At 34.9% G+C, this 26,097-nt stretch overlaps 1 protein-coding gene across 1 annotated transcript in view; it reads right to left on the bottom strand.

Annotated features, from left to right (window-relative positions):
• RYR2 (ryanodine receptor 2) overlaps positions 1 to 26,097 on the bottom strand; it is a 364,098-nt gene that overhangs the window by 41,314 nt on the left and 296,687 nt on the right. The window contains exons 76-86 of the mRNA XM_065631500.1: positions 25,481 to 25,615; positions 21,288 to 21,400; positions 19,598 to 19,694; positions 15,328 to 15,431; positions 14,685 to 14,736; positions 14,494 to 14,547; positions 12,707 to 12,730; positions 4,912 to 4,968; positions 3,710 to 3,809; positions 2,479 to 2,558; positions 439 to 515 (exon numbers count right to left, since the gene is read on the bottom strand). Coding sequence (XP_065487572.1) covers positions 439 to 515; positions 2,479 to 2,558; positions 3,710 to 3,809; positions 4,912 to 4,968; positions 12,707 to 12,730; positions 14,494 to 14,547; positions 14,685 to 14,736; positions 15,328 to 15,431; positions 19,598 to 19,694; positions 21,288 to 21,400; positions 25,481 to 25,615 — 893 coding nt within the window. The remainder of the gene's footprint in view (positions 1 to 438; positions 516 to 2,478; positions 2,559 to 3,709; positions 3,810 to 4,911; positions 4,969 to 12,706; positions 12,731 to 14,493; positions 14,548 to 14,684; positions 14,737 to 15,327; positions 15,432 to 19,597; positions 19,695 to 21,287; positions 21,401 to 25,480; positions 25,616 to 26,097) is intronic.

The following is a 26,097-nucleotide window of genomic DNA, read 5'->3' as shown; positions in this document are numbered from 1 at the left end:
ACCACCACAGTTTATCTCATTCCTTTTTCTGCCTTCTGAAGTCCTATTAATATTTCTAACAAAGTTGAGTTTTCCCCAAGTCTCTACGATTCATTAACATTAATCACTAACATGTTCTTTACTAGATTACAGGATACCTCCAGAGTTAAGAATTCGCCCCTGAGGAATGCTCCTAAGTCTGGTGGTTTTTTTTCTAGCATATCTCAAGTAGACACAAATGACAAAGACTTGTGAAAAGAGCTCTTTTACCAAAGCAGATACAGGTCATACAAAGATTTTCAAACCATGAGCACCACCTTGTCTTCTGCACCAAATCTAGAACATTACAGTCCTCACATGCTGTTTGCAAAAAGTATGTAGAGGATCTTTTCGAAACTATAAATCCTGTGGAATAAAACCTAAACGTGAAATAAACCTTTAAAGTAGATATTTTCTTACCTACAGGACTGCATAAGACCAGCAAGGCTCTGAAAGAATCCCACATCCTTTTTATCCTTGAGGTAGTCGAGCATTTTCTGCAGCAAACAAAAATGATTTATACAGAGAATTAATATTTATACTATGTGTTAATTTAGTTTACTTAATATTATATAGATTCTAGATTACTCATGATGCTGGTGTTTTGAAATATCTTTATTATTTACAAATCAGATAAAAGTCTTGCAGAGAAAAATCCAGGTATCAAAAGTTAAAAGAACATTTAATGCTCATGTCCTTTACAGAAAAGAATGTCATCCAGTTTTGATATTCCTTCCTAAAACATGAAAAATAAAGACAGTAACTAAAGTCAGCAAGGCCAGCAGAATTTACTGTTTAATACAAATACAGTTTTGCCACTACTAGGCCTCCAATTTCCATTGACACTATAGCATTTCAGCACTGGACTGGGCTTGTCATTATATCAGATTTTTTTAGAATATTTTAGCTGCAACGGCATGATAGTAGTCATGTGAATATTTTTAAAATTTGTTTTAGCTTTATTGTAATGTGTAATACCTATCTGATAATAGATTACCATAACAAGAAGTTATTCAGTGGAATGAACTCTGATTGTAGAATGTAATGTGTTGTTGAGTGAAGATATAGGATGATACCTATATCTCAGTTGTGAACAAAACCCACAATGCTCAAAGATAAGTCTTAGAAGGAATGCTACAAGAATTCATGGTGTGAATGAAGTAATCTCCAAAATGAAAGAGCACATAAGCAGAAAGTATTAACAAAATGTATCAGCATAATCCCAAGTAGACCCAAGATCACAGAAAAGGAATAGCCTCATCAACACCACCATACTAATCGGAGCAAAGAACTCCAGATGATGATGACTCTTCAAAACCACTTCTGTACCTCTCCCTCCACCCATACTATTCTTCCCAAGGAAGACTGAAGAGTTCATCTTAGGACCTAAAGGAACATTGGAAAGGTGAGCATAACACCAGAGAAAATGGGTAGAAATGAGGCAACTGAAAAAATAGTAATTATAACTGCATTACTGATGCTTTTGTAAGTATGTAATGTAGACTAGTAGTATTAGTATTATTGTAACTATACTAATAACTGTTTCCTGCATTCTGATTAGTTAAGACTTTATCAAATAATTTTAAAAAATTAGCTTGTAGCATTACAAATTTAGATTACATAATTGTATACAAATGTTATGATTTTCCTAAGCAATCCAATATCATGACTTCACAAAGAACTGGCAATGGTTCAAGCCAATACTTTTCTTCACAATTTGTGGTCTTTCTGGTCAATGGTAGCCCCTGAAAAGATCATTATTTTTGGCTGCACTCAGCTGCTTCAATGGTTGCTTAACTTGAGATCTTAACTGTTCCCAGTTGTCAGTATTCTTCAAACTGTCCTATAGCGATGTAGTAATGGCAGGTATGAAGCCTTCTGGGCTCTGAAATCTTCAACTAGTACAGAACACTGAATATACTAACCAGGCACTTCTCTTCAACAGCGCAGAATACTGTTAACATATCAGACTTGCCCACTGCTCACCACATTATCTTAGTATAGATTAATAAATAAAGTTTGACTTCACTCCTTTTATCACCAAGACTTTCCATGCCGTAAGCTAAGGACTTCTGAAGTTCTATAACTTTTTTTGGTGAAGACTGAGATCAGTAATTTTGCTCTACTGGGCACAGGACAATGGCAATCTCCCAAGAAATCCTTCACTCCCACAGAATTCTTGTAGAAGTTAATGATTTAACATAAAATTTCCCCTTTTCAGCTGAATTGCAAACCAGTTTTCTTTTAGCCTTGTATTCTGTAGATTAATTAAATGTATACAAATAAATATATATCTAGCAAACAAGGTACTTTTGTACACTATTTTCTTCTGGGAACGAGAGTCAGGATAAAGAACATCTGAGAAATAGTCACATTACATAACATACTACTACAATAATAATGACCATGGTATAATTATCTATACTAACTAGGATGGGTGAAAATAAATTAGTACCTTACCTGTTGAACGGTAGAATTTCCTCCATTTAAGATGGCAATCCCTAGCTTTAGGGTAGCTGCAACCATTGGCCCCATCTCACCTTAAAATTATTTTAAAACATAATTTTAGATCATATTTAAAACCAAGAACTTTCTATTAACTTATCTGCACAATGACTTAACTGGTCATTTATCAGGAGAGGCCTTTTTGTTTCTTTTGTAAAACAGACCTATTTTTCTTTCATGATCTCTAGAGTAACTTAATATCTTCCTGAGTGCCTACAGACATAGTGCAATGTGTAATAGCACACAAAACAAGCAAGATATAAGACAGGAAGAACTGAGCTCAACGAATATAAGCCATGTTTCATTCCCGAGAGATGGGGTGTCCAACTCATTTTCACCAGGGGCCACATCAGCCTCCTGGTTGCCTTCAAAAGGCTGAATGTAATTTTAGGACTGTATCAATGTAGGAGTAGTTACATGTATACAGTCCTAAAATTACATTCGGCCCTTTGAAGGCAACCGTGGGGCTGATGTGGCCCCTGGTGAAAATGATGAGTTTGACACTCCTGCCCTAGGGCATTCAATAGTTGATTAAAGGCTGGGTGCACAATTTTAAGCTAGCTTTCATGTTTTACAATGTGTCTTCTCTGCATGCCAGCCTAAATATTTTTTCCTGTTTCTTCAGAAAAAGACAGTGATCCAAAGCATTTAGTTACAGTAACTGAAATTTGTAAACAGCAACTTTTAAAACATCACTACTCTAGAAACAAATCACAGAACAGACAATGAAACCATCAAACCTTAGAGTAAGGTGGCGTCTAAAGAGTAAGGTGGTGTCTAAGGGACAAAAGCATCACTTACACTTCTGAAATGTTTTATTAAAGTACACCAATAAAGTAGTTATTTGGGGAATGGCAGGGGAAAATAGAAAAGGGCCAAAGTCTACACCTACTTCAAAACTGTACACACCCCAGAATCTGGGGGCCTTTTTGTCATTGTGTACTACTAAATCTGTGACTTTTTTAACACTTCTTCTCAACTATCATTAGGAAAAAAATAATTATGATAATAACTTCATGAGAATTATTCATAACACTTTTCTGGATCAGCTGTTAATAATTTTTGAAACTTTGGGTGCATTTTGAAAGCAAACCTTATTGCCAAACACCTGCAGGCTTTGCCCAAGAAGAATTACAGTAATTCCAAAGATCATTAGAAATAAGGTTTAATACATCATCTACATTACCTTTACTTGCACTGATTGTCTGCAGAACCATCTCAGCAGCACCCCGGTCATGCAGTCTGGCTTGTTGATACAGAAGTTTTTGCTTCTCCATTTCTTTTTCCTGAATAAAAGTTCCAGTCATTCAAGATGAGGACTTCAGTTACTATCAGTTCGCCAAAGGTTTTGGTTTTCTCTTAGTATATGGGCTCTATGGCAACATCATGGACCATTTTAATATGTACAATGCTACTGAACAGATATTTAACATGTTCAAGTAATATTCTCCCCTTGGTATTTTTCTTTAATATGCTTTTAGCAGTTAATCTGAAAAGAGTTATCTCAATTGTAAATCATTAGGTTAATTCAAAGCCCATATTCATTATATATACACTGCATCTATGAAATTTGCACTTTTGTGCTGTGTTTTTGTGCAACAGTTCGTACTCTTAATATTCTTCTATAGAGTGACCATAACTTCATACTGCTCAGTATGCGGCTCTTGAGTTGCAAGTTGTTGCTGAACACCAGAGTAACAGAAGCATCTCAGATTTTTTTCAAAACATCTCATTATATTACAATATAGATTGCCCACCCTACCAACAGAATATTTGATAGAATACACTGTGCTTTTATATTTTGCACTCTCTAGCGGCAACAAACAATACTGCATGGCGTTGCTTGAGCAATGGTGAAGTTTGTTCTTTATAATTTAAACTACTACTGAAAACATAAAGAAGAACATAAAGAGCAAACATAAAGGCACAGTTCATTCCAGACGAGTTTGAAATTTCACCAAGTTAATTGAAGTTTGCTGGAGAATTGAGGATGACTAAGCAGTATAAGTTGCAAAATGGAAGTTGCATAGAGCCCTATGACAGTGCGTCCATCGGATGGCTTGGCAAAAAGCTTACTCAAAAGGAACATGACACAATCAGTTAGTATCATGTCCAAAACCACAACGCCCAAAACATGTATGACCTAAAAGCAGGAACAGCTGCAGCAGAAGTAGCCAGAATGACAGCTTTGCTGCCATAAACTTTCCATCCAAGTTACGGAAAAAAGACATTGGAAGATGGAAGAGGTTTAAAAAATGAAGGCTTGCTAAATAGAGGGTATGAATAATAAATTAAAAAAAGAAGAGGTAAAAAAGAGAATATGTTCAAATGAATGAAAAAGAAACCTTTAACTCAAAAGCAAACCAACACAGACATTTATGCTGTTACCAGAGAGTTCTCGCCGAGGCTGGCAAATTTGTTTCTTAAATCTTTGATAATATCGTGCTGCGGAAACAAAATTCATCAGGGTTTTTTTTTCACACTATTAGCTCTCCTGTGGTTAAATTGTATCTTTCTTTTTTCCTTAAATTATGTGACAGATCTAGATGGAGGCACAAAAAGGAAAAAAAAATATGGCAGCTTTGCTTCATATTTAGCCATGCTAAGGTTTGGAATTTTTGCCTTCATGTTTAAACCTCTTCCTGGGAGTTCAACAAAAACAAAACAGAAACACACACACACACACACACACACATATATGACACACACACAAACCACCAGAAAATCATGACATCACAGGTTGAATATAGCTACAAGAAAATATTTTCATTTGCTTCAGATGCCACTGAAAATTGATTAGTGTTTCTTTCTAAAAAACCTATTTCCTATATCTAGTTACTTTTAGTTTTAGACCCAACAATATTTCATTTTTCTTCCATTGCAAAGTTTATTATTCACTTTTGTTCACAAGCCTAACATCAGCTACACCACTTTCATTATACAATTATTTTTTATAAGTCTATAAGAATGCTTCTAGTGAGGATGCATCTGCATAATCTACAGACTGAAAGAATGGGTACGCACACTTCTTGCAATAGCACTATAGAAGAAGAGTAGAAACAGACACTGCCAAACAGCTTAAAGTTATAAGAGTGGCATCCCATTGAAACCAAGTTGTCTAGGTAATGAGTAGCAAAAGTAGTCCAGGTAACCAGTAACAGCAACAAATATAGATATAGATATCTACATATGTGATCACAGAGCTGATATGAAGTGGGCCACCCACTTCAGTATACAAAATATACTAAATTAATGGTGCTGCTGGCTGGTCAGAGTATCTCAATTTTTCTAAGATGTGCTTACTGCTAACACTGTTATCTGTGCTACCAGCATTTTTTTGCACTTTATTGTGCTTGTCAGTTGATGTCAAGAAAACTACCAAAATAATCAGCCATTGGTTTGAATTTTCTACCAATCACAAAACCATCAAAACAATAGTAAAATACTTTATAGTAAATGAAACACTTGAAATAATTCACCAGAATTTAAAAAAGAAGAGAAAACCAAGTCTATTTATCTTGAGTGTTTTCCATTTATATGGGAAAAAGCTGACCACTTAGAAATGTAAGTACCCGTATTCTCACATTATAGACTTCCTCCAGCAACCCACAAAATCAAGGAAACTTTTTCATCATACTCTTCGAAAGCAGACACTCAAACATTTTCTACTTCATTTTTTTTTTAATCATTACAAGTAAGCATATGCCAAAACCACACATTGCATGAAACCACAAGTTTTAGCTCAAATATGTAGGCAACAAACTCGCAAAAACTAAATAGGAAATTTAACTGACAAGTGCACCACTGAAATTCTTTATTTTCTCATAATCCATACAAAGAATGATTCTTGGACTCTCCCTTGGAGCTAAGGCCTATGGAGAGGTTAGTTTGCTGCTAACACTAAACTCACAGCCATGGAGCACATGCTTATGATCCAGCTTCTACAGAGCACTGTTTGTTGGTTTTTTGTTTGTTTATTTGTTTAATGTGAAATTATGAAATAGTTGAAGAGTAAACAGAAAAGAAATATGGAAAGGGAAGAAATTACTTTCAACACAACTCTTCTAAGATGAATGCTTCTCCTTTGAATTGTCTCCGTATTTCATACTTTTCAAGATCTCTCTTTAGTCCACAGAAAAAATCCAATTAGACAGGTCTTACACTGGCAAAATGTCTGTTGATTTTGACTACAAGCTATGTATTTAAATAAAATGCCAAGTATTCAAGCAGAATCTTTATCTATATATTTATATATCTTATATACATTAAGCTTTTAAGCTCAATACATGCTGGTTTATGCTCTATAAATAAAGTTGTATTTTTCCTAAATCACTAATTTTGGACTTCACCAGCTCTAAAACATAAAATGTAAACATAATACATTACAATTTCTGAAGATTAAATATGCAGAGTTTTAAGAGTGTTAGAGGAGTTTATTTTATCAAATACACTTTCCATATTAACTAAATAAATATTTCAGTCCCTGCAATTTCACACTCGTATTTCTTCTGCTGCTGAAAGTTTCTCTCCCAAAAGATTTTTTCTAGTTGAAAAGTAATTTTTAACTAGCTGATATTATATCCATTATTAATATACCTCACTGAGTTGAAGTATCCTTTCTATATCGAAACCTGTCATTACCCAGATTATCATACAACAAAAGGAATTCTTTTTAAGTAATTTATATGTAGCAAAACACAAGAAAGGTAAACAAGAAATATAGAAACTACTAAACTCCCAGCACATAAAACAATTAAAATACAATTAATCTCAAAAGTGAATCTCATAATTAATGAATGGCCATTCTAAAGCTATTTCTCTGCCACCTGCTGTGCTTCCTTGTTCTATGTACTCTTCCATAGTTTAGGAATACTGATGTTGTCTCAGTTCCGGGTATTTTTAAGACTTGTCTCATCTGCTATTACTTGTATGATACAAGTAAATAACTCCAAAGATACTTTAAAGTGGTGTCTAGGTATCATCACTAGAAATGATATATAGATTCAGAAATTAACTACCATATTCTTAGATATATGCAGTCAGTGGCAGTCTGTTAGCAATTTTTTAATTTCCTCAAAACTACGGCTATTTATTTTGAATGTAATAATTCTTTATAAGACTTTAGAACACCGGCAGACTTCCTGTAGTAGAGGATTTATTAAATATTATTAAGTAAACATATGCTTTTATTTCCTCTCTCTTAACGACTTCATAAAATTTGAAAATATTCCCTGCATTCACCTTTATCACAGCTGGTGCTAGAAAAATAAAAATAATAAAAATAAAACATAGCTAGGAAAAACATGTATGCAAAAAGGGCTCTTTTGATTTGATCAGCTGTAAACAACATTCCGCTTCCTTGGGCATTAGCCTAAGTATTTTGTAATACGGCGAGGTGAGAGGAAAGGAAGTAACATTGATCTAAAAATCATCTGGGAAAAAAGGAAACTGAAGAGGAACATACCATCTTATAAACAAATTTTTAGAAATTTCAGATAAGATAACAAAAAGCTCTTATATGCTTTGTAATATAATAGCTGAAAAGAGACAATTATTATAGCAATCATTAATCAAAATTTTCTTGTATTCACACTAATATTCAGAGAAATAAGTACTGGTGTTTTGCTAACTCTCCCCAGTAAAAAATGCCTGGGAGAAACAAAATTTATCATGTCATATCATTAGATTTTATGCCATACATATGTTACTTGATATGAATAGTCAGCATGAAAATCTGCATGGGCACAAAGTAACAATTGTTTTATCAACATTATATTTCACATTTGCTAGCATTTGAATAAAATACATTAAAAACTTTAATGTTATACTATAAATATATTTTATACATACAATATATAGTTAAAAATATACTAAAAAATATTACTCTGTGTTAAAATAAAAATAAATTAAATCTGAGCTACAAATTCACAGGAATAAAGATATCATGAAAGACAACTTTCACTACATATTTAAATTTGTTTTGGTTAAAATGTCTCCATTTCAGCTTGCAGCAATATCTTTACTGATGTCACCTTGTTTGCACTGTCATTCAGTTACATCTTCCTCCCTGGCAAGCAAGGTAGTTTAGTTTCCTACATACTGCCTCCATATTCTTGGCATGCTGATGAGGTCACCCAACATACCCATTCCTATTCTGAGATCAGTGAACATATTCATTCCTGTTTAAGTAGAAAGAGACTGACAAAGTATTGAGTCTCTCGAAGGAAAAATATTGTATTGGATGACTTTCAAACCTACATATTCTCAGTTTACAATTTTTTTCTCCAACATTACATAGCTATAAAATTGCCCATTACTTTCAAACTGTATCACCCTTTCTTGTTTAAAGTTGGGTGACAAATTCGATGTATTTAAAATAGGTCACGTAGATGTCTAACACTCTATAGGAATGATTAAAAAAAAAGGGTAATGGATTATTTATAAGATTCCACTATGACTGGAATTTGCTAGAGCAGCAAATCTTATGTACAGGGGTAAGTTTGATGAGATTATTACATAATTACTGCATTAAAAATTTAAAAAAAGAACCCAGAAGCTAAAAATGGCAACTTAATCATCGCAATGTATTTGTTCTTCAAAGTACATCACTCCTTTACCCCAGGACTACCAAAAGCCCTGCCTTACATAGATCTCAGCCAGTTCTGTCGTGCTACAGCAGTGAAGCGTGGAGTCCCAGCTAACGTGTGAGCTGAAAGCCAGGGCAGATGGATGCCTGGGAGTCCTCTTGAGAAGTAACACACTAACACTGGTACAAGCAGCAGAAATGTAGTGGGAAGAGATGCTGATAAACACAGAAGATGGGAAGCAGCCAGAGGACACAATGAAAGATCTTAAAGAATAGCCTTAAATCATAATTTATAACTAAGCCCTTGAACTGACACCCAAAGAAAAGCCTGAGTTTATTATTCACGTTGTAGAAAAGATTCTGTACAGGACTTTTCCAGCACATTTCCCACAGTCAATGGGAAATTGTTCATATAGCCCAAACCAGCTTTGCCAGATAGGCAAGAAACTGAGAAACAGATGACCTGATAATAAAGAAGGCACTGTCCTTATGTTATTGATATAAACTAGATTTTGGGAAATCAAAACACTGCAAACAAGTAGGAGAAAATGATGAGTGAAGGGCTGACTGCCTGGCGGTGGACTCTGGATTAAAGACTTTTTTTTGGCATACAATAAAAAACAAAAAACCAACAACAACAGCAACAGAAAAATTACTGATGGAAATAGGGTGGTGGGAAGCACAAGGAGGAAAAATAAACAGGGTCCTGGCATCAACAAATTGCACAATATCAACATTATCAGTATGTAAGACAGAACAAAAGAACTCTACCACCCTTATGACAACATGTAAAAACAGATCGAATCTTATTTAACCTTAGGTCTGTGTTTTTGTAATAGATGTATAAAAAACTTATCCTGTAGTTGTGGATAGTGAAACCACATATTAGGTTGCATCCATTCCATTATGGGTAGGAAAAACTAATGGGAAATGCATTTTTGCATACTAATTGGAATGTTTAATTCCTAAGAATTGATACATTGATCACGCAGCCTGACCTTAATTTGTATCATTCTTTGACAGAAATAGGTACTTTTAAAAAATACATGGTATATGGTCACCCCATTTATGCAGGCTTTGTGACAGTGACAGGTAACAGTGACCATCTCTGATGGGTAGAACCTTAAGAGCTTGCATTATTTGTATGTATTGAAACTTTCAAGTCTTTCGGTGGATAAGTGACAGCATGATGTATGATTTTGACAAAAATCTAGTGAATACAAAAGTCTGTCAACCAGTTGCTACCAGTAACAGGGATGAAGAAAACTGACATGGGAAGCTCTAGCTCCTCCATTTATTTTCTTTCAGTGAAGAGCCAATTTAAACCAAATTATTTTAAAAAGATGAGCTAGGTTTTGATTCATTTTTCTGAGTTCCCATCCTACATGTATTTAGAACACATCAATATGTGGCAAACCAGTAGAGTCAGTGACTCGAATGCAGAAACCAATCTGCATTCAGCTAGTGAAGCACTTTGATAGGAAAGAAGCTCCTATCAGATATAATCAAGGGGGACACTGACACCAACTCTACAAGGAGTCAGTTGAGCATCTGTTCAATATGATAGAAAGTTAACTTACGAGACAAAGGACAGTCATAATAATTCAAAGCAAATAATCGTAGGCAAGTGCAGTCAGGCTCCTAGTAATATACAGACAACTTTATTGTGGGTTTATATTGTGACCTCCCTACTGCCCGCATAGTGATCCCAATACAGATTATTTGTACAAAAATAAGACTGCACTGCATGAGATATGGCCATGAAAATTGCCAATAAAATACACTTGTTTTTCTCACATTTTAAGCTTTCCCAAAGGTCTCTGTTGCTCTGACTGAAAAGATTCAGGACTTCAAACATTTTTGAAGTCTAGAGGAGCAGCAGAGTTTTATTCCCATACAAATTGAACAGTCAGCCTTCTCACATGCCTACAGAGCATGGAAGGAATAAAAGAATTGCCTTCAACATTGGACACTGAGATAGATCGACAGACAGAAAGGAACACACAAATGCACACACACACACACACAGCTGGCATATAGTCTCACACCTTTACAACTGTTTCCTGTCATGCATGAAGGAAGGATTATTTATTCTTGTGGGGTTTTGGGTTTTGTTTGTTGTTGTTGTTGTTGTTGTTTTTTCTTTTAAAAAACTTCTTAATCAGCAAGACAGAAGATTTTCTATGGTGCATATAGCATTTAGTGTATGGTATCCAGGTAGGCAGAGCGATAGACATGTAGTAATTGAATAGCTGAATTAATGGAAGAAACAAAGAAGAAATGATACTATTAGATTGCTTATATATTTCCTTTGGGGCTTTGTAATATGTAATTTCTGGGTTTGGCAATTACAATACCTTTTAAACAATTTTTTGGGAGGCTGTGTGACGGCATTCATCTTCCAGGATAATGCCTTTATCTTACGAAGGTGGAACAGATTTGTGCAAACTTTTGAAGGAGTAAGAGTGAAGTTAATCCTGGAACACATCTTCTCTTTCCCCAGTCCTACGGGAACCTCTTTGTGGACTGATTGTTAACAGAATTACTAGCAAACAAAACACCAAAACCATCTTGCTCTTTTCAATGGAGAATGCTATCGTTGTTCCCATATTGCCACAGGCAAGGAACTTTGAAGCTACTGACTGGAGTCTGACCATCAGCTAAATTTGTGCATTCCCAGTCTCAAGCAAGTTTCTTCTACTTAGTCTAGCTGCCATTAGCTACAGCACAGATCACTACATTTAAACACCTCAGAACCAAAAATTAGCTACCCCACACACTATACCTCCCCTGAGAACATCAGCCTTGCAGGGCTATCAGCAAGCAGCTTGAGCCGACAATGGGAACCGAGACTTGTACTTGCATGGAGTTGGTAAGTAGGCTGGTGCTTAAGCCATGAGTCACCTTCTAGAAACAAATGGTGAGACTTTCATGATGAGACACAAAAGGTTGTGTAAGAAATTTAGCCAAAAAAGAAAAAAATTAGCACTGTGAAATTTCAGAGCTGTTGGCTCTATGCTTTCAGAGAAAACATGGAACAACTGGGAATCACTTCAGGTATGGAGTAGCTATGAAGTTTCTATCAAATACTATCACAATGAAGGCTAAGGACTCAGTCTGCTCCAAAGGATCTGAATCACAGGCAAACTATTATACAATTGACACTCTCTCTCTGACAAATGTTGGAAAAAGAATTCTACTACTGTACCAGCAATGCATGTCTGCTAAGATAAAGAAGAAAATTCGAACTGCTTTCCCTTAAGAGCCAAATAAATTATTTTAATCATTCAAATTAAGGCATAACCAGAAAGAAGATAACTGATGCACAAAAGGCAAGAACAAAACAATATGCACAAGCCAAATGACACTCTGTTTTCCCCAAAATGGCAACGTAACTTTTAATGATATATTTTCTATAAATAATTCCTGGAGTATTTTAAAAGAGTTTGTGCACAAGAAGCGTTTGGTAGAGATGTCATGCTGGAACTGAAATGTTAAAAATGTTTAAGACCCTTTAGTTGAACTTATCCAAGATCTTGGGCCTAAAAGTCACAAAATTTGACCCAGACAAATACACACATATTTTTTTTGTTTTACCTTGCTGCGTTGTGATCCTGTCACCTTAAGGAAGGGCAAGGACAAGAAGCAAAATAGCAATAAGAAAAAGAAGTCCAAAATTTTTTTCTGCAGGTGACTGACCAAATACATACACAAAACTGTCTTTTGAACTGATTAACACATTATTTGAACATAAGTTTCATAGCTACAAAAAAAATAATCATGAGAAACGAATAGGATCTTCTCTCAAAAGATAAAGCTGAATGCTGAACAAAGAACTCATTATAATTTAGGTAAGGAGCACCAATAAGTCTCTTACTGATAAATTTGTTCATCCACCTCAATGACATTCTATTTATAAATTTTCACATTTATAAGCACATGAATTTTGATAGTTAACAAGCATGCACAGGCTAACTAAAAAAAACCAACAAACAAACAACCCTCCCCCCATCCCCCCCAAAAAACCCAAACCAAACAACCAAAAAAACCACACAAAACCAAACAAAAAAACCCCAAACAAACAAAAAACCAAACAAAAACAAAAAACCAAACAAAAACAAAAAACCAAACAAAACCAAACAACAAACAAACAAACAAACAAACACCACGAAAAAAAGCCCCGCAACACACCATCACACTGAAATTTGGATACATACTTAGATATTTACTAAGACACAGAAATTTATCTATTATGTGAATTGTAACTCAAGTGGACTAGAACTTCTGAGTGACTGAAAACAATTTGGTATTGGTATTCTTTCTGATTTCTGTATACAGCCAAATAGGGAATATATACTTAAATAATTCAGCGCCATCTCATAAAGCATCATGTAGAAAACATACAGAATATCTGATGTGCACAAACCAATGGGAGTAAAAATAAATATGTTCCAAAACACCCCTCAAAAATCAAAACAGCACAGGTAGTTCTATATGAAAATAATCAGTATATTTAGAAATATTTTTAAGAAATAATAAAACCATGTATTTAATGTTTCTGTGTTTTAGTAAATATATCAAATATAAGTATTAATTGATTTGAAAGATAAGACAAATTTTAATGTCAGAATTATTACATGATAAAATATATTAAAGTATGAAAAATATTAACAAGCTAATTCCCGCAGTTCCCCTCAGAACAGATAAATTTCTTGTAAACTCCATTTTATTAATGAAAAAGAGAGACAGATCCCAGGACAAACACATGACAAGGACTCATCTTTTACTCTTATAATAAACTCATATGTGTTTCCTTATACAGTGATGACAACTGAAATCTCAACATTGAACGACAACAAAAACAGATTTCCTATTCTGAACATAAGAAAACACTTGGCAGTATTGATGAATAAAAGCTCAACTTTTACTAAGAAGCACTAACATACATATGTGAATGTAAAAATACTGTGTAAATTACTGGTATTGAATGTAAATGACTACTGCAAAAAGCAGTATTATTTCAGTAACCATTCAAACTGAAGGTGTGACATGATACTTTACAAGATAAAGCCTGTTTTCTATCAGACTTCCAGAATAATTTATTATCCATACTATTTCTCTTCAACAACTGAAAAGTTACTCAATCATATAAACATGTACAATCTGTTAAATTATTCTCTATGTACTCTTATGTGTTACTACATATGTTTTTGTTTTACTACTGTGAATCTGGTGAATCATATCTGCCAATCCAATTTCTGACATGCAGTTCACTGGCATAATAAGCTGCAGTAAGCCATGAGCCAAGAAACACAAATGTCAGTTGGAAGCTATGAAAAAATGTCTAATATGACAGGAAAACCAAAACACAAGTATAATCTTACTTCGAAACTCTTCACTTCTTCTTCACCATCATCATCTTCTTCATCATGGCAGCTCTGATACCATGCAGAAAGAAAACATTTACTGGTAAGTGGCAGGAGAGCTAACCTTCAGTTCGCTTTATGCATAATTTGTCTTGATCTTCTTCATTAATATTATTCAAGCAGAAAATATGCAAAAGCAAAAAAGTTACCTTTGCCATAATATCAGCATAAGCCATATACAGGAAATCTTCTTCTAATTTGCTGGTTAATAGAGAGAAGGGAAAATGAGGAAGATTAGAGCCATTACAGTAGAACTGGAGCTCAAAAATATTTTTAAGCAGCTTAAAAATATTTTTAGAGCACTTCTATGCTCATAATTAATTACAAAAGTCTTTTTGGAAAGTGAGTATTTGATTAACTAATACAAACTGAAAAGTAACGCCAGCTACAAAAACAGTGCACACCTTCCAATGAAGAAAACATTAGGGTTTTTTTTCCATTATACCTAAAACATACTCATATTTCACATTCAGAATATAACTCTCAATAGGGAACACAGAGAGAAGAGACAGGTATAATAAGTCCTGAACACAGCATCCATAGCTGTGAAAAAGTGTATAGGGGCACCTATCTCTCCAGAAAACTCCTTACATCTCATTATCAGCCATGTTAAAATCCCTTTACATACCACAGTCTACAGAGGTTTCAGTCTTAACTCAAACTCACCATATGTACATATGCACATGTTTCGGCCTAGCCTATGCAATAAGACTTGAACAGAGACACGGATAACTTCAAATACGGGAATCTGAAAATCTGCACACACTCTGCAGTCTCTCACACCATCCCTACCATTTTTCAGTTAAGGCTGTTCGACTGAATAGTAGAATAAGTTGATGTAAAGGATCAACTCTTTTAAGGCTTTCATCTTCTTCCGGTGGTTCCTCCCCAGGTTTCTTTAGGGAAAAAAGATTTTAAAAGTATATTCAATTTTCTATACGGAAAAATGTTTTCTTCTGTACAATTTATTAAACATTAAATATTCACATATATAATTTTGACTTGGACGACCAGGAGGAAACACGTTCCAAGCAAAGTATGAAAACCCTGAATCCCAACTGTTTATGAACATGAAGACTACAAAGATAATACCATTTGCAAAGCTTTGGATTTCCTCTCCTCATAAAAATTAACCCTCTTCCCTCGATTCTGAAAATAACTTCAATCTTTCACTGCTGATATCCAGAATGAGTGGTAACCAGATGCCAATATTTGCTACTATATTTTCTGTTCCTCTCTATGTTAACAAGCTTTGTCACCTAACAGTTAGAATTCTCTGTTCCAGGTCTTATGTCACTGAAGAACACTGAGGGGCTTTGAGGGAAATAGTTTTAGACAGAAGGAGCTATAGCTACCAAAACCGGTAATGCTGGCAGAATGCAGAATTTTAGAGGACAACAAATCAATAATATATAAAAATATATATAATTCAATTATATATATACAAAAATAGTTTTTTCATATGGTTATTTTGCCTTCAGGTTTAGACAGCTCTAGTTAGTTCACTCTAAATGAAAAATGTAGTCCTAAATATTATAATGGGATCCACCAAAGCAGTGTTTTGAAAAGAAACTATACAAAATCTGTCCTCTCACTTCTTGTCTTTTGCCAAAAGAGATTTCAGAAATAAAGTTTTGCATATCAAGTTATTCACAAAATTGCTGCATCCAGACATATTTTTCTACAAAGCATCTGGTAGCTCAAAGAAAACTGGTTGCATAAATTATGTCCACTCTTCATCCTTGTTTTCACCTATCAGTATACACTAAAATACAGATAAAAAGAATTCCATGCATTGATAAGATTGCACAAGTAAGAAATTATTATAATTTCAGATGTTATCTGTTAGCTAGCATTGGCCACATGACAAACAGATTTTTTTGCACCTTTTCCAACCAGCTCTACCAGAAATGACTGGCTGTAGCTGAGAATTCACTTTAGTCGACATATATGCACAATGATCGCTTCACATCCTAGTCTGTGACGGCCATAAAAGGTTCATTTCACATTTTGCAATATGTAACTATTTCAGTGTCAATAACAAGATCTGAACAATGCAAATTATATCTCTAGTTATATCTCACCATTTTGAGGTGTTCCCCTGCTCTGTATTTTAATGTCATTTAGGATTCTGACCTTTCTCTTTAATTAAATGGCAGCATTCTATACTTGGTCATGTTATCAACCAGAATACCTCTCTAATGCTATCAAAACTGATGAAACAAAAGGGCAGAAACTGTGTTAATGTTTAATACAAGTTATTAGCTTTCATAGACTTAATTCGAATTAGTCGGAGGATCAGATTCACCAATGACTGAGTTAAGTAGAACTCACTATTAAAGCATAGCATGAACACTAGTATCAAATGATTTACTGACATTTTTGGGAAATAAGAATTCTTAATTTTGAATGCTTTGACACATTTGCTCTATAGTTAAATATTTAAGTGTAAAATAAAAAACTTTAACTAAACATAATATAAGAGGATAAAACAAATACATTGGATAAGTTTTAGTTGCCACTTCTAAATGTTGGAGATTTAAATATTCAATTTTTACATAATCTAATTATTAAACATCCATTAAACATATTGCTCTTATAAATTATTATGTCCAGTAATGCCTACCAACAAAACTAACCAATAATTTTATTGCATAAGCTTAAGCGTTCATATAAGTTATTTAAAGCAGAAGCATTTTAACTATTAATAAAGACAGTGTTCACTACCTTATTATTTTTAATATCAAATATTAAAAATCTAGTTCTCTTAGAGGTTTGATCTGTTGAATCAGAATTAAGAATCAGCAGAACTGAGCTCCTCAGATAGAGGACTTGTGTATACTTTTTTCTTTTAATATAGAGAGGCAGAAGAAATAGTGCCACTTTTGTATAATAGACATCAGGACAGAAAAATCAGGGAACAAAACTTCAAGTTTAGTTCAGTCCTCTGCTTTAGGGGATGCAAACACTCATCTTCTGTACTTCAGAGAAAGCTCCTACCACAGGTCTATAAATTGCCTGGATCTGGCAAAACCAGGAAAGGAGGTAGGCTTTACTGCATTTCTCCCTTTAAATTATTTTCCCTTAGCAGAAAAGAGTCCAAGATTGTCAGTACTGAGAAAGAACATTCCATGGGATACAATGTTGTAGTTTACTGACTACAAAGAGTTAAAGGACAGGAATCCTTGGCTGTAGTTTCTGGGCTCTGGATTGTTCCAGTTTTCTACCTAATGTGTGAACAGTTCAGAAACTTCAGACAATTCTTCAAGCATGCATTGAAGAACCCAAGGCTCCTCCTTCCTCCCCTTCCAGATGAGCTCTGCCACCACAGCCTGTGCAGTGATTCCATTCTGACAGTCCAATAAATCTTAAATTCCTTGCTGCATCGGGGCACAGTTTCTCTAAGAGGGACAGAGAACCTGCACCAGCATCATAACCACATCTTCCATGAAGTCCACACAACAGTTTGGGTCAGCTCCACAGAGCTGAACAGCAGAACCTCAAACTCTCACTCCTCCAGTAGAGTGTGCTAAAGCAGCAGGAATTTGTTAGAAATTTATTTAAAACACAGACAGAATTTTGTTTGCTCTTTTGAACAAAGGTGCAACACATGTCTCCTTAAGAGAACGCTGGAGACACATGTATCTGTATGCTTGAAGAATTGCAAGGGAACGCCTGTAGTCCTTTACTAAAGGATAATATAGCAGCCAGTCCAGTCTGTTCCTATCTTTTCCAAGATAGTTTTTCACATAAGCTACCTGTCAGCAGGTACCTGTTCAAAAACTTATCAAAGATATTGTTTACACAGAGAAGGTAAGGAGACAACCCTTTATGTCACAGTGTAACCAAATGACCATGCTGGGTTATTTCTTCACACATACATACCTGCATATATGTATACACATACGCATAAAGAGCTATGTTGTGCCGCATTCCGTATCTACACACACACGCTCTCAACTGCTAAAACATAATTATTTTTGGTAATGAACCTGCATTATTTAAAACATTCATAGTGTGCTGGGACACATCAAGATATCGGTTTAAAAGGCTGTATACAAAGTAAGTCTTTGCAGAAGTCTCTTGCTTTTCCACAATGCTTGATTATACAATAAGAATGTCACAAGAAATTAATTCTGCATGTGTGCAAGCAAAAAATCAACCTCATGGTCTGCTTAGGTTAAATTCATTGATGCTGATCTTCCTTCCACTGTTTTGATCCTTATTTTCAAAATTATTCACAACTTGGGTAGTTGGTTTTAAGCATAAGCTTTAAACAGTAAAAGCAAATTATTGTGGTTAGTGTTTGTTTGTTTGGGTTTTTTTTTTCCTAATAGCAATTTTCCACCTAGCTTCCTCTATTGCAGAGTGGGCTCTCCTCACAATAAAAAGACTCATCTCAGACTGTGTGCTATTGGTACTCCTAGGGACTGAATAATTTCCTAGTACAAGTTCTTGCTCAGCCCTCGAAAGAACTACCTTTCTGTGCGAGAATTGTATGGGATGAGAACACAAGGCTTTACTGAAAAATCACTCTGGGAACTAACCGGGCTAAAGACGTGGCTCTAACACTTTACTGCAAGGAAAAATCATCACCTCCCTGACCAACTATACAAGAATGAACACCCTTTTCATGCTTCTGAGGGACTGATTAATCTAAGACTAGAATTCCTCTAGGTTCATATTCTACCCTTTTGACTTAAATGGCTTTAATGTGGGTTATGAAGTCTTCAAATACATAAAGAAAGAAGGGAATAGGCCATTCCCCTTCTCCACAGGGCAGAAGATAAGAGATAGGGCAATGACAGCAACTGGCATGTAATTTAGACAAGTTTTAAAAGCTTTATAAAAGGTTATTGAAACCCTGAAGTAGACTGCCTGAGGGAATTCTGGAATCTCCTTCACTTGTAATTTTTAACACCTGTCAGAGTGACTTGTTTATAGCTACCCGTTTGGTGAGAGATAGCTTAGGTGATATCTTATGTACCTCATAGATTTATTATTATACAAGATGAATGTTAATCCATAATACATTCCCATGACCCTTTGCACCCAGACATACCGCTAAGTCTTCTATCAGTTTGTCTTCAAAATAGTGTTCTTCTGTTTCAATCCAAGATTTATCATAGCCTTGAAGAAAGAGATTGACGGCTCGGTGCCTAAAAAGGGAAATTTACAACAAAAGCTGTAAATGTTTAAAGAAAAGATTTGGTCAATATGAATTTCATTTAGCTTGGACAACCGTCCAGTCATTACAACTGCCATTTAAAAGTAAAGCAAAATTTCCAAGGTAAAATCTGCTGAAAGTAACTATTTAAAAAATGACATTTATGTTAAAATGCTCTATACAAAACCTTAACTTGTAAAACTGATTTCTAAAATATAATAATAATGATTTTAGGAACAGATAATAAATAAAACTTACAATAAATTTAAGCATAGCTAATAAGTAAAATTAATTGTCATATTAGCAAGTTTTATTTTGAATATAAAATATTTTCATATCCTCTTAATATAAATATTAAGATAATAAGAATAGATAACTTCGGATTGTGCTCAAATAATTGCATTTTTTTAATGTTCAGGATTAGACTTGTATATCTAAAATAATAAACCTTTCTTTTTCCAAACTCCATGAAATCGAAGGAATGATGAGGCTAGGGCAAAGAAGGTAAACCAAGGATTATGTTTACTGTTTTGTTTGTTTGTTTTTTCTTGAGGATTCAATGCAGAATGTGACAACCAATTCTCCATGAAGAATTCTATCAATTATCTTAACTGCTTTTAAACCACCATCAGTCTCATTTACTGAAAAGGAAGAAGTAAAATTAAAATATACAGGAATGCTAGTTATGTGCAGGTGACCTACTTGTTAAAAAGTAGGAACAGCTGCAGACAGAAATATCTTGGTTCTATTTTCAGCTGTCATGGCAGCCTCATTTCAGGCTGATATGATTCTCATGCCCTTGTGCTTCCTGGGATGTACTTTAAGATTCACCCTACTGACTATGGTAATAGTAATAATAGAACAACTGAGAACATTATGAAGTTGAAAAGATCAGACACAAGTGTTCTGGACATTATTTTTAGCAATTGCACGAAAGAACACAAGTCTACTTTTTCCAAATGTTCATTCCTTCCAGAATCTCAGGATTCTGAAACTTGCTTGACTATAGACCCCATTCTCTGTCAAACAAGAAAGAAGAGGAAAAGAAGCCACAGGAGAAGGTCTGAAACACCTAGAGCATGTACATATATTTCTTGTCTAATAGAATGCTCTTCCCAAAAGTGCAAAATAAATAGGCATGTTTTCAGATAAATAGTATCTGTTTACTTCCTGATTATAGAGCATTTAACTTGTAATAATAAACGTAACTCCATGTTTCCAGAACTATACCGTGGCTTAGGAGGAAATTTATATTCCAAGACTATATTATAGTGACACAAATATGTCCATTTCTGCATTTATCTCCTATGAAAGCTGTTGACTTTTCAGAAGACAAAACATACCAAAAGGAACAGGTTGAACAACAGCAGGAGAGAACCAGAAATCTAAAATTATACTTTTTGTTATTATTTTCAGAAGATATAAGAAAGTAATCAGATCTATTAAAATAAAGTAATATGCAAAGTACATTACCATGCAGTTTATCAGCTACTGATTTACATGTTTTTCTTCCTTTTGTTCTCAGCAAATAGCACTGTATGAACATAAATGCATTTGTGAAAGATAGAACAAATACAGCTTTTACCTTGGCAGATTATACAAGGGTGCCATTCTAAAGCAGGCAACTACTGCTCTTTTCCTCTGTTTAGATAGCAGCTTATGCCACACTGCTTTTTTGGACCGCTGAGGATGCTCAACCTGTTACATAAAATACACATGGAAAAATAAACAATGTGGCAATGTCCCTACTGTCTGGGCATAGTAGTAATAATAAAAAAGTGAGATAACAGATAAATCAAGTGGAAAGATAGCAGAGGCATAATAGATGGAAAAAGTGTTCTAGACAGAAGTCAAGTGATCAGACAAATTGCAGAATCAGAATTTAGAAAGTAAACTCAAAAGCAAAAATCTCTCTTTCCTTGTATGATATAGATATTCTCCTTTTTTACTTCATCTCACTTCTTTTATCTTTTAGATAGAATATTATCATCATTGAGGCCATCTCAGGAAACCTTAACTTTAAATACAAAGAATCTTCACTCTTTCTGTCTTTCATATCTAACTGTTTACATATGTACAGGTAAATTGTACACCTTCCCATTGCCTCAAACAATATTTTTAAAGGAATTGTCTTAAATACGATTAATCTTTTATTGTAGTTTTTACCATGACCAGCTACAATGGAAAGGAATTAACTTTAAGAATGAGAGACAGGCAGAGAGACTTAGGACTAAATCCCTTCCATGAACCTGTATAGCTAGAATGAACAGAAGATACTCCAAAACATTTCAGCTACATTTCATAATATTAAATCTCTGTCTTCAGATATATTCTCTTTCTGCATCTTAGCTCTACAGTAGCATGAGATGAAATTGGGTGCTCTCCATCCTCTTCTTTTGCTCTTTTGTTCCACCTTCCATCCTTGTTTCCATCAGAAGGAAATTACTACTGTGGTCCAGAAGAGCAACCACACACAACAGTGTATAGCCTCACCAGATAACTGGGAACTATGACTGCAGCCTGTGCTATAGATCACTCCTTTCCCGTGGCCTATTCACAGTTGTGATTCACTTCACAACTGCTCCTGCAGAATTAAGGGGGGCATGTCTTTTGTAAGGAATTGTTTGTTGGTTTGTGGGGATTTTGTTTGTTTGTTTCTTTTAGGGACAACTGTGCTAGTGGAATAATAGCTCCTTTGTCTCTCAACATCAAAGGACTCAACAGAAGTCAGTATCTCTACCCCAAAAGACTTAGTGATTCTCCTTTGTAATAAAATAGAGCATTTAATTTAAAATATGCTGTGATGATGATGTTTATGTAGATTCAATATTAAATCCAAACACTGTTATCCAAGAAGACTTTTCTGGTTTAGTAAGATACAAAAAATTATTCATAGTTAAACAATAAACATTTAATTAAACAGACTAAAATAATACCAAGCATTCAGTGAAATGGATAATTACACTTGTGAGATTAAATGGTGACATTCAAAAACAAGTTTCTTCCAAAAGATAAAACACGAATCAAAAATATTTAAGAGAAAGGACAGAAAAGAGTTCACTGCAAACATATTTACAGTCACAAAATGAAGTCAGCACTAATAATTTACAAGTCAGGCAAACCCAAATGTGGAAGTTAGGTAATTAGTAACAACTTCACAGTTATAAAACTCTCTATACTTTCCCAAAAGAAATAGCCTCGGCCTACACAAGCAGATCTCTGAAAATAATAAAAACAAAGATGTTAGCTGTGCACGGAAAAAAAATACAAAGAATGAACTGATGTTTGCCAGTGCAATAAGAAAGTATTCAGAGTATGTATATTTGGAGAACAGAGTATTTGTATATGGACAGCAAAGGATTACTCAAGACCATCATAAAAACAGACCCAGTGCTTGCATATTCATTATTTTTTGCAGACATTGAATCACCCATTTCAGTAACAAAAGCACCTGAACACCTTTCTACAGAAGCTAAGTAAAGCTGTGGGGCCAGATCTTTAAAAAAATAGGTGGAAAGTACCCAGAATAACAGCATTTACTTCACTACAAGTCATTGTTTAAGTCTGATCAAAAGGTTTGATCTGAAATGGTATCTGGTATTACAGTGTACTTCTGCTGGATTCTATACCCGGTGAGACTGATCCTATGACAGAACATAGAAAACACAAGGACCATACCTTGGGTTTCACTCCCTTGAACAATTTCTCCAAACTACAAAAGCTTAATCAGTTTATATACATGATGGTATAGCTAAAATGCCAGAAATCAAGAGGTGGTATATGCTGTTTGAATTAATACACGGGAGTCTAATGCTGAATTGTGCAACTCTGTAGATGCTCATCAATTTCCTTTCAGCTTGGTTAACATTGACAAAATCAGGGTAAAAGCCCTTTTGCCTCCCACGTTTCTAGCTTTCCTCCACTCTTCCTTCTTCCTCACAGCCACGCTATATCCTCTGAAATCAACATCCATTCTCCTGTTTCTCTCTCTCTAGTAGGCTAACCACGATTGCCATGGATCTGCTTCCTTCCACATTCTATCACCTTTTCCTTGATCCACACATAGTCGGTAATAGATAAATTTTAGTGACTCCTCTTCATCCTCTTCTGTAAGCCTGTGTAAGGCTGCCGAACTTGAAGCAAGTCCATATTAAGGCTGGCAAACTATAATATAGGAAGAAGAGTCGTGCAATGCAACAGCCAGGACACAGGTATTTGCATCAAGACACTTTGTGTATTCCAATAACCTCTGAAAGTCACTTTTAGCAACTGAGTGCTGCACAGTGTATATACAAGCACTTTCACATACCTCTCAGATTCCCACTTGACTGAAACAGTGATCTCATCACAACATGGAAACTTCCTGACACAGGGTCTGAAAACCTATGCCAAGCTTCTGAGTGAAACCAACTAATCTAATGAGAAGGTAGGAGAGCCTTGAATTCTCGAATGTTCTTAGAAAAGGAAAAAAATAACCTCCAAGAAAATTTTATATGCAGTCAGTTTATGGTGTAACCAGCAGTGTTCATCTCTGCCACTAGGAATACCCTTCAAGTTAAAGTGCTGTTCAGTACGTTTTTGAAAAAGCCTAGAAAACACAGAACTAGTCTAAAGTGCAAAATAACTAAGAAATCAGTAAATAAAATGAAAAAACTAAATTTATCAAATAGTCTTTGACTTGTAAAATGTACTGACATAGTGGACTTTGTTACCTCAAAATTAAAGAATTAAAAACTTAAAGAAAAAACCCAACTTCCAACATCTATTCTTGGTTGACCTATTTCTGGGGAGAAGTTTAATCCGAGAGACAAAAGACAAAATTCTATCAGTGCTAGTGGGAAGAAGGACACTAAATAAATTACAGATTTTTTTTAAAGTTACTGTTGTCCAGGTCACACGGGAAGCTCGTGATAAACAATAGAGCTTCATGCCAGATTCTGAAGCAAGTTTAATATTCTGCCAACACTTTCTCAAAACAATCATCCCTCTAACGTGTTTCTACTATTTCTTGAATGCAGCAAGTAATATCTGAGCTGGCCAGGCTAACCTTGGTTTGTATTCACCGTTACACCAGAGTCTGAGTTCACATATGCAAGCAGTTTGCTGGACCACCAATGAGAAGCCTTGTTAAAACTTTCAGATTATCAAGAATTTTTAGAATTTCAACGCCAGTTTAATCTTCTCAATGCATATCTTCTTGCCCACATTCACACAAACTACAAACAGATTTTTTCAAGTGGATATTCTTCTTATAATTTTTTTGACAGGTACGTAGTAAATAGCTTCCTGAAGTCATCATGAGAGAAGCTGTGTATCAAACCATCTGACTATTCTACTCCATGCAGCTGTAACATGCAGCTCTTAACCAGAAGTGTATGCAGGCAGCTGTAAATTTCTTGCTACTTCAATAATTCAAGAATCTCAACCGAGGAAAAATATCTTGAAAAAGGCATTTTTTCAATAATTGTTTTTCACTCACATTCCGTGCTCCATAAACAATTTAGTGATTACATCCTGCTAGCTGAAATGCACCAGAATGAAGCTAAAACATAGGTATCACTTTCTTAGTCCTTTTCCAAATAAATGGATTTTGGAGCTGATGCAAACACACTGTGGTCAATATGACCACAATATTGGATTACAAAACACTTAAGCAGTAGCCATCAAAAGAAAGAAAACAAGAATATAACATTATATACATCACATGAAAGTACAAATGAAAGGCTGAATACTTTTGTTTAGAATAAGAAGCAATGGAACTGGGAAAATGTGTCTAACCTGTTCCAGGTGAAACAGTACATTAGCTATATCAAGGACCCTTTCCACAGTCTTCTCGGGATCTGAGGAATCTTCAGCCCTGTTTGGTAAATCTTTGTAAAGTGCCATCTGCCACCTAATGGCGGGATCCTCAAGCTGCAGGAGAAAGATTTCACATGTCACCAGGGCAAAATGTTCCTAACGTTGGGTCAAACAGTTTAATTAGTACAGAAACAACTTCAAAGGGCAACAGAGGCACTTTATATGGCTAGCCCCCACTTTTACACCACTAGCCCATACATTGGCCACTACACTGACTGGCAGAACAAAACTAAAGACTGATTTGTGCAATGTTTCTTGAGAGTTTCCAGAGAACCAAAAGTCTAATAATCATACGAAGAGCAAATGATCATGGGCCAACAAATAGCACTGGCATCAGCAATGAATATCTTATTTGAGGAAAAGTAATGAGTATAAGGTAGGCAGACACAACTTTATACACTGACTTTTCATTTATTAAACCAACCGACAATTAATTGCTGCTCTAGTAGTTGCGATTACTTAGTTTTCAGCCACAGAAATTAGTCATATTAGGCTTATTTATGTCTAATATTTTTCTTTTTTTTCAGTTGTTAAAA

This window comes from Caloenas nicobarica, chromosome 3 (assembly GCF_036013445.1).
Source record: "Caloenas nicobarica isolate bCalNic1 chromosome 3, bCalNic1.hap1, whole genome shotgun sequence".
NCBI classification, from domain to species: domain Eukaryota; kingdom Metazoa; phylum Chordata; class Aves; order Columbiformes; family Columbidae; genus Caloenas; species Caloenas nicobarica.
The sequence above is the reverse complement of the archived record's forward strand: the minus strand, read 5'-3'. Positions and strand labels throughout refer to the sequence as shown.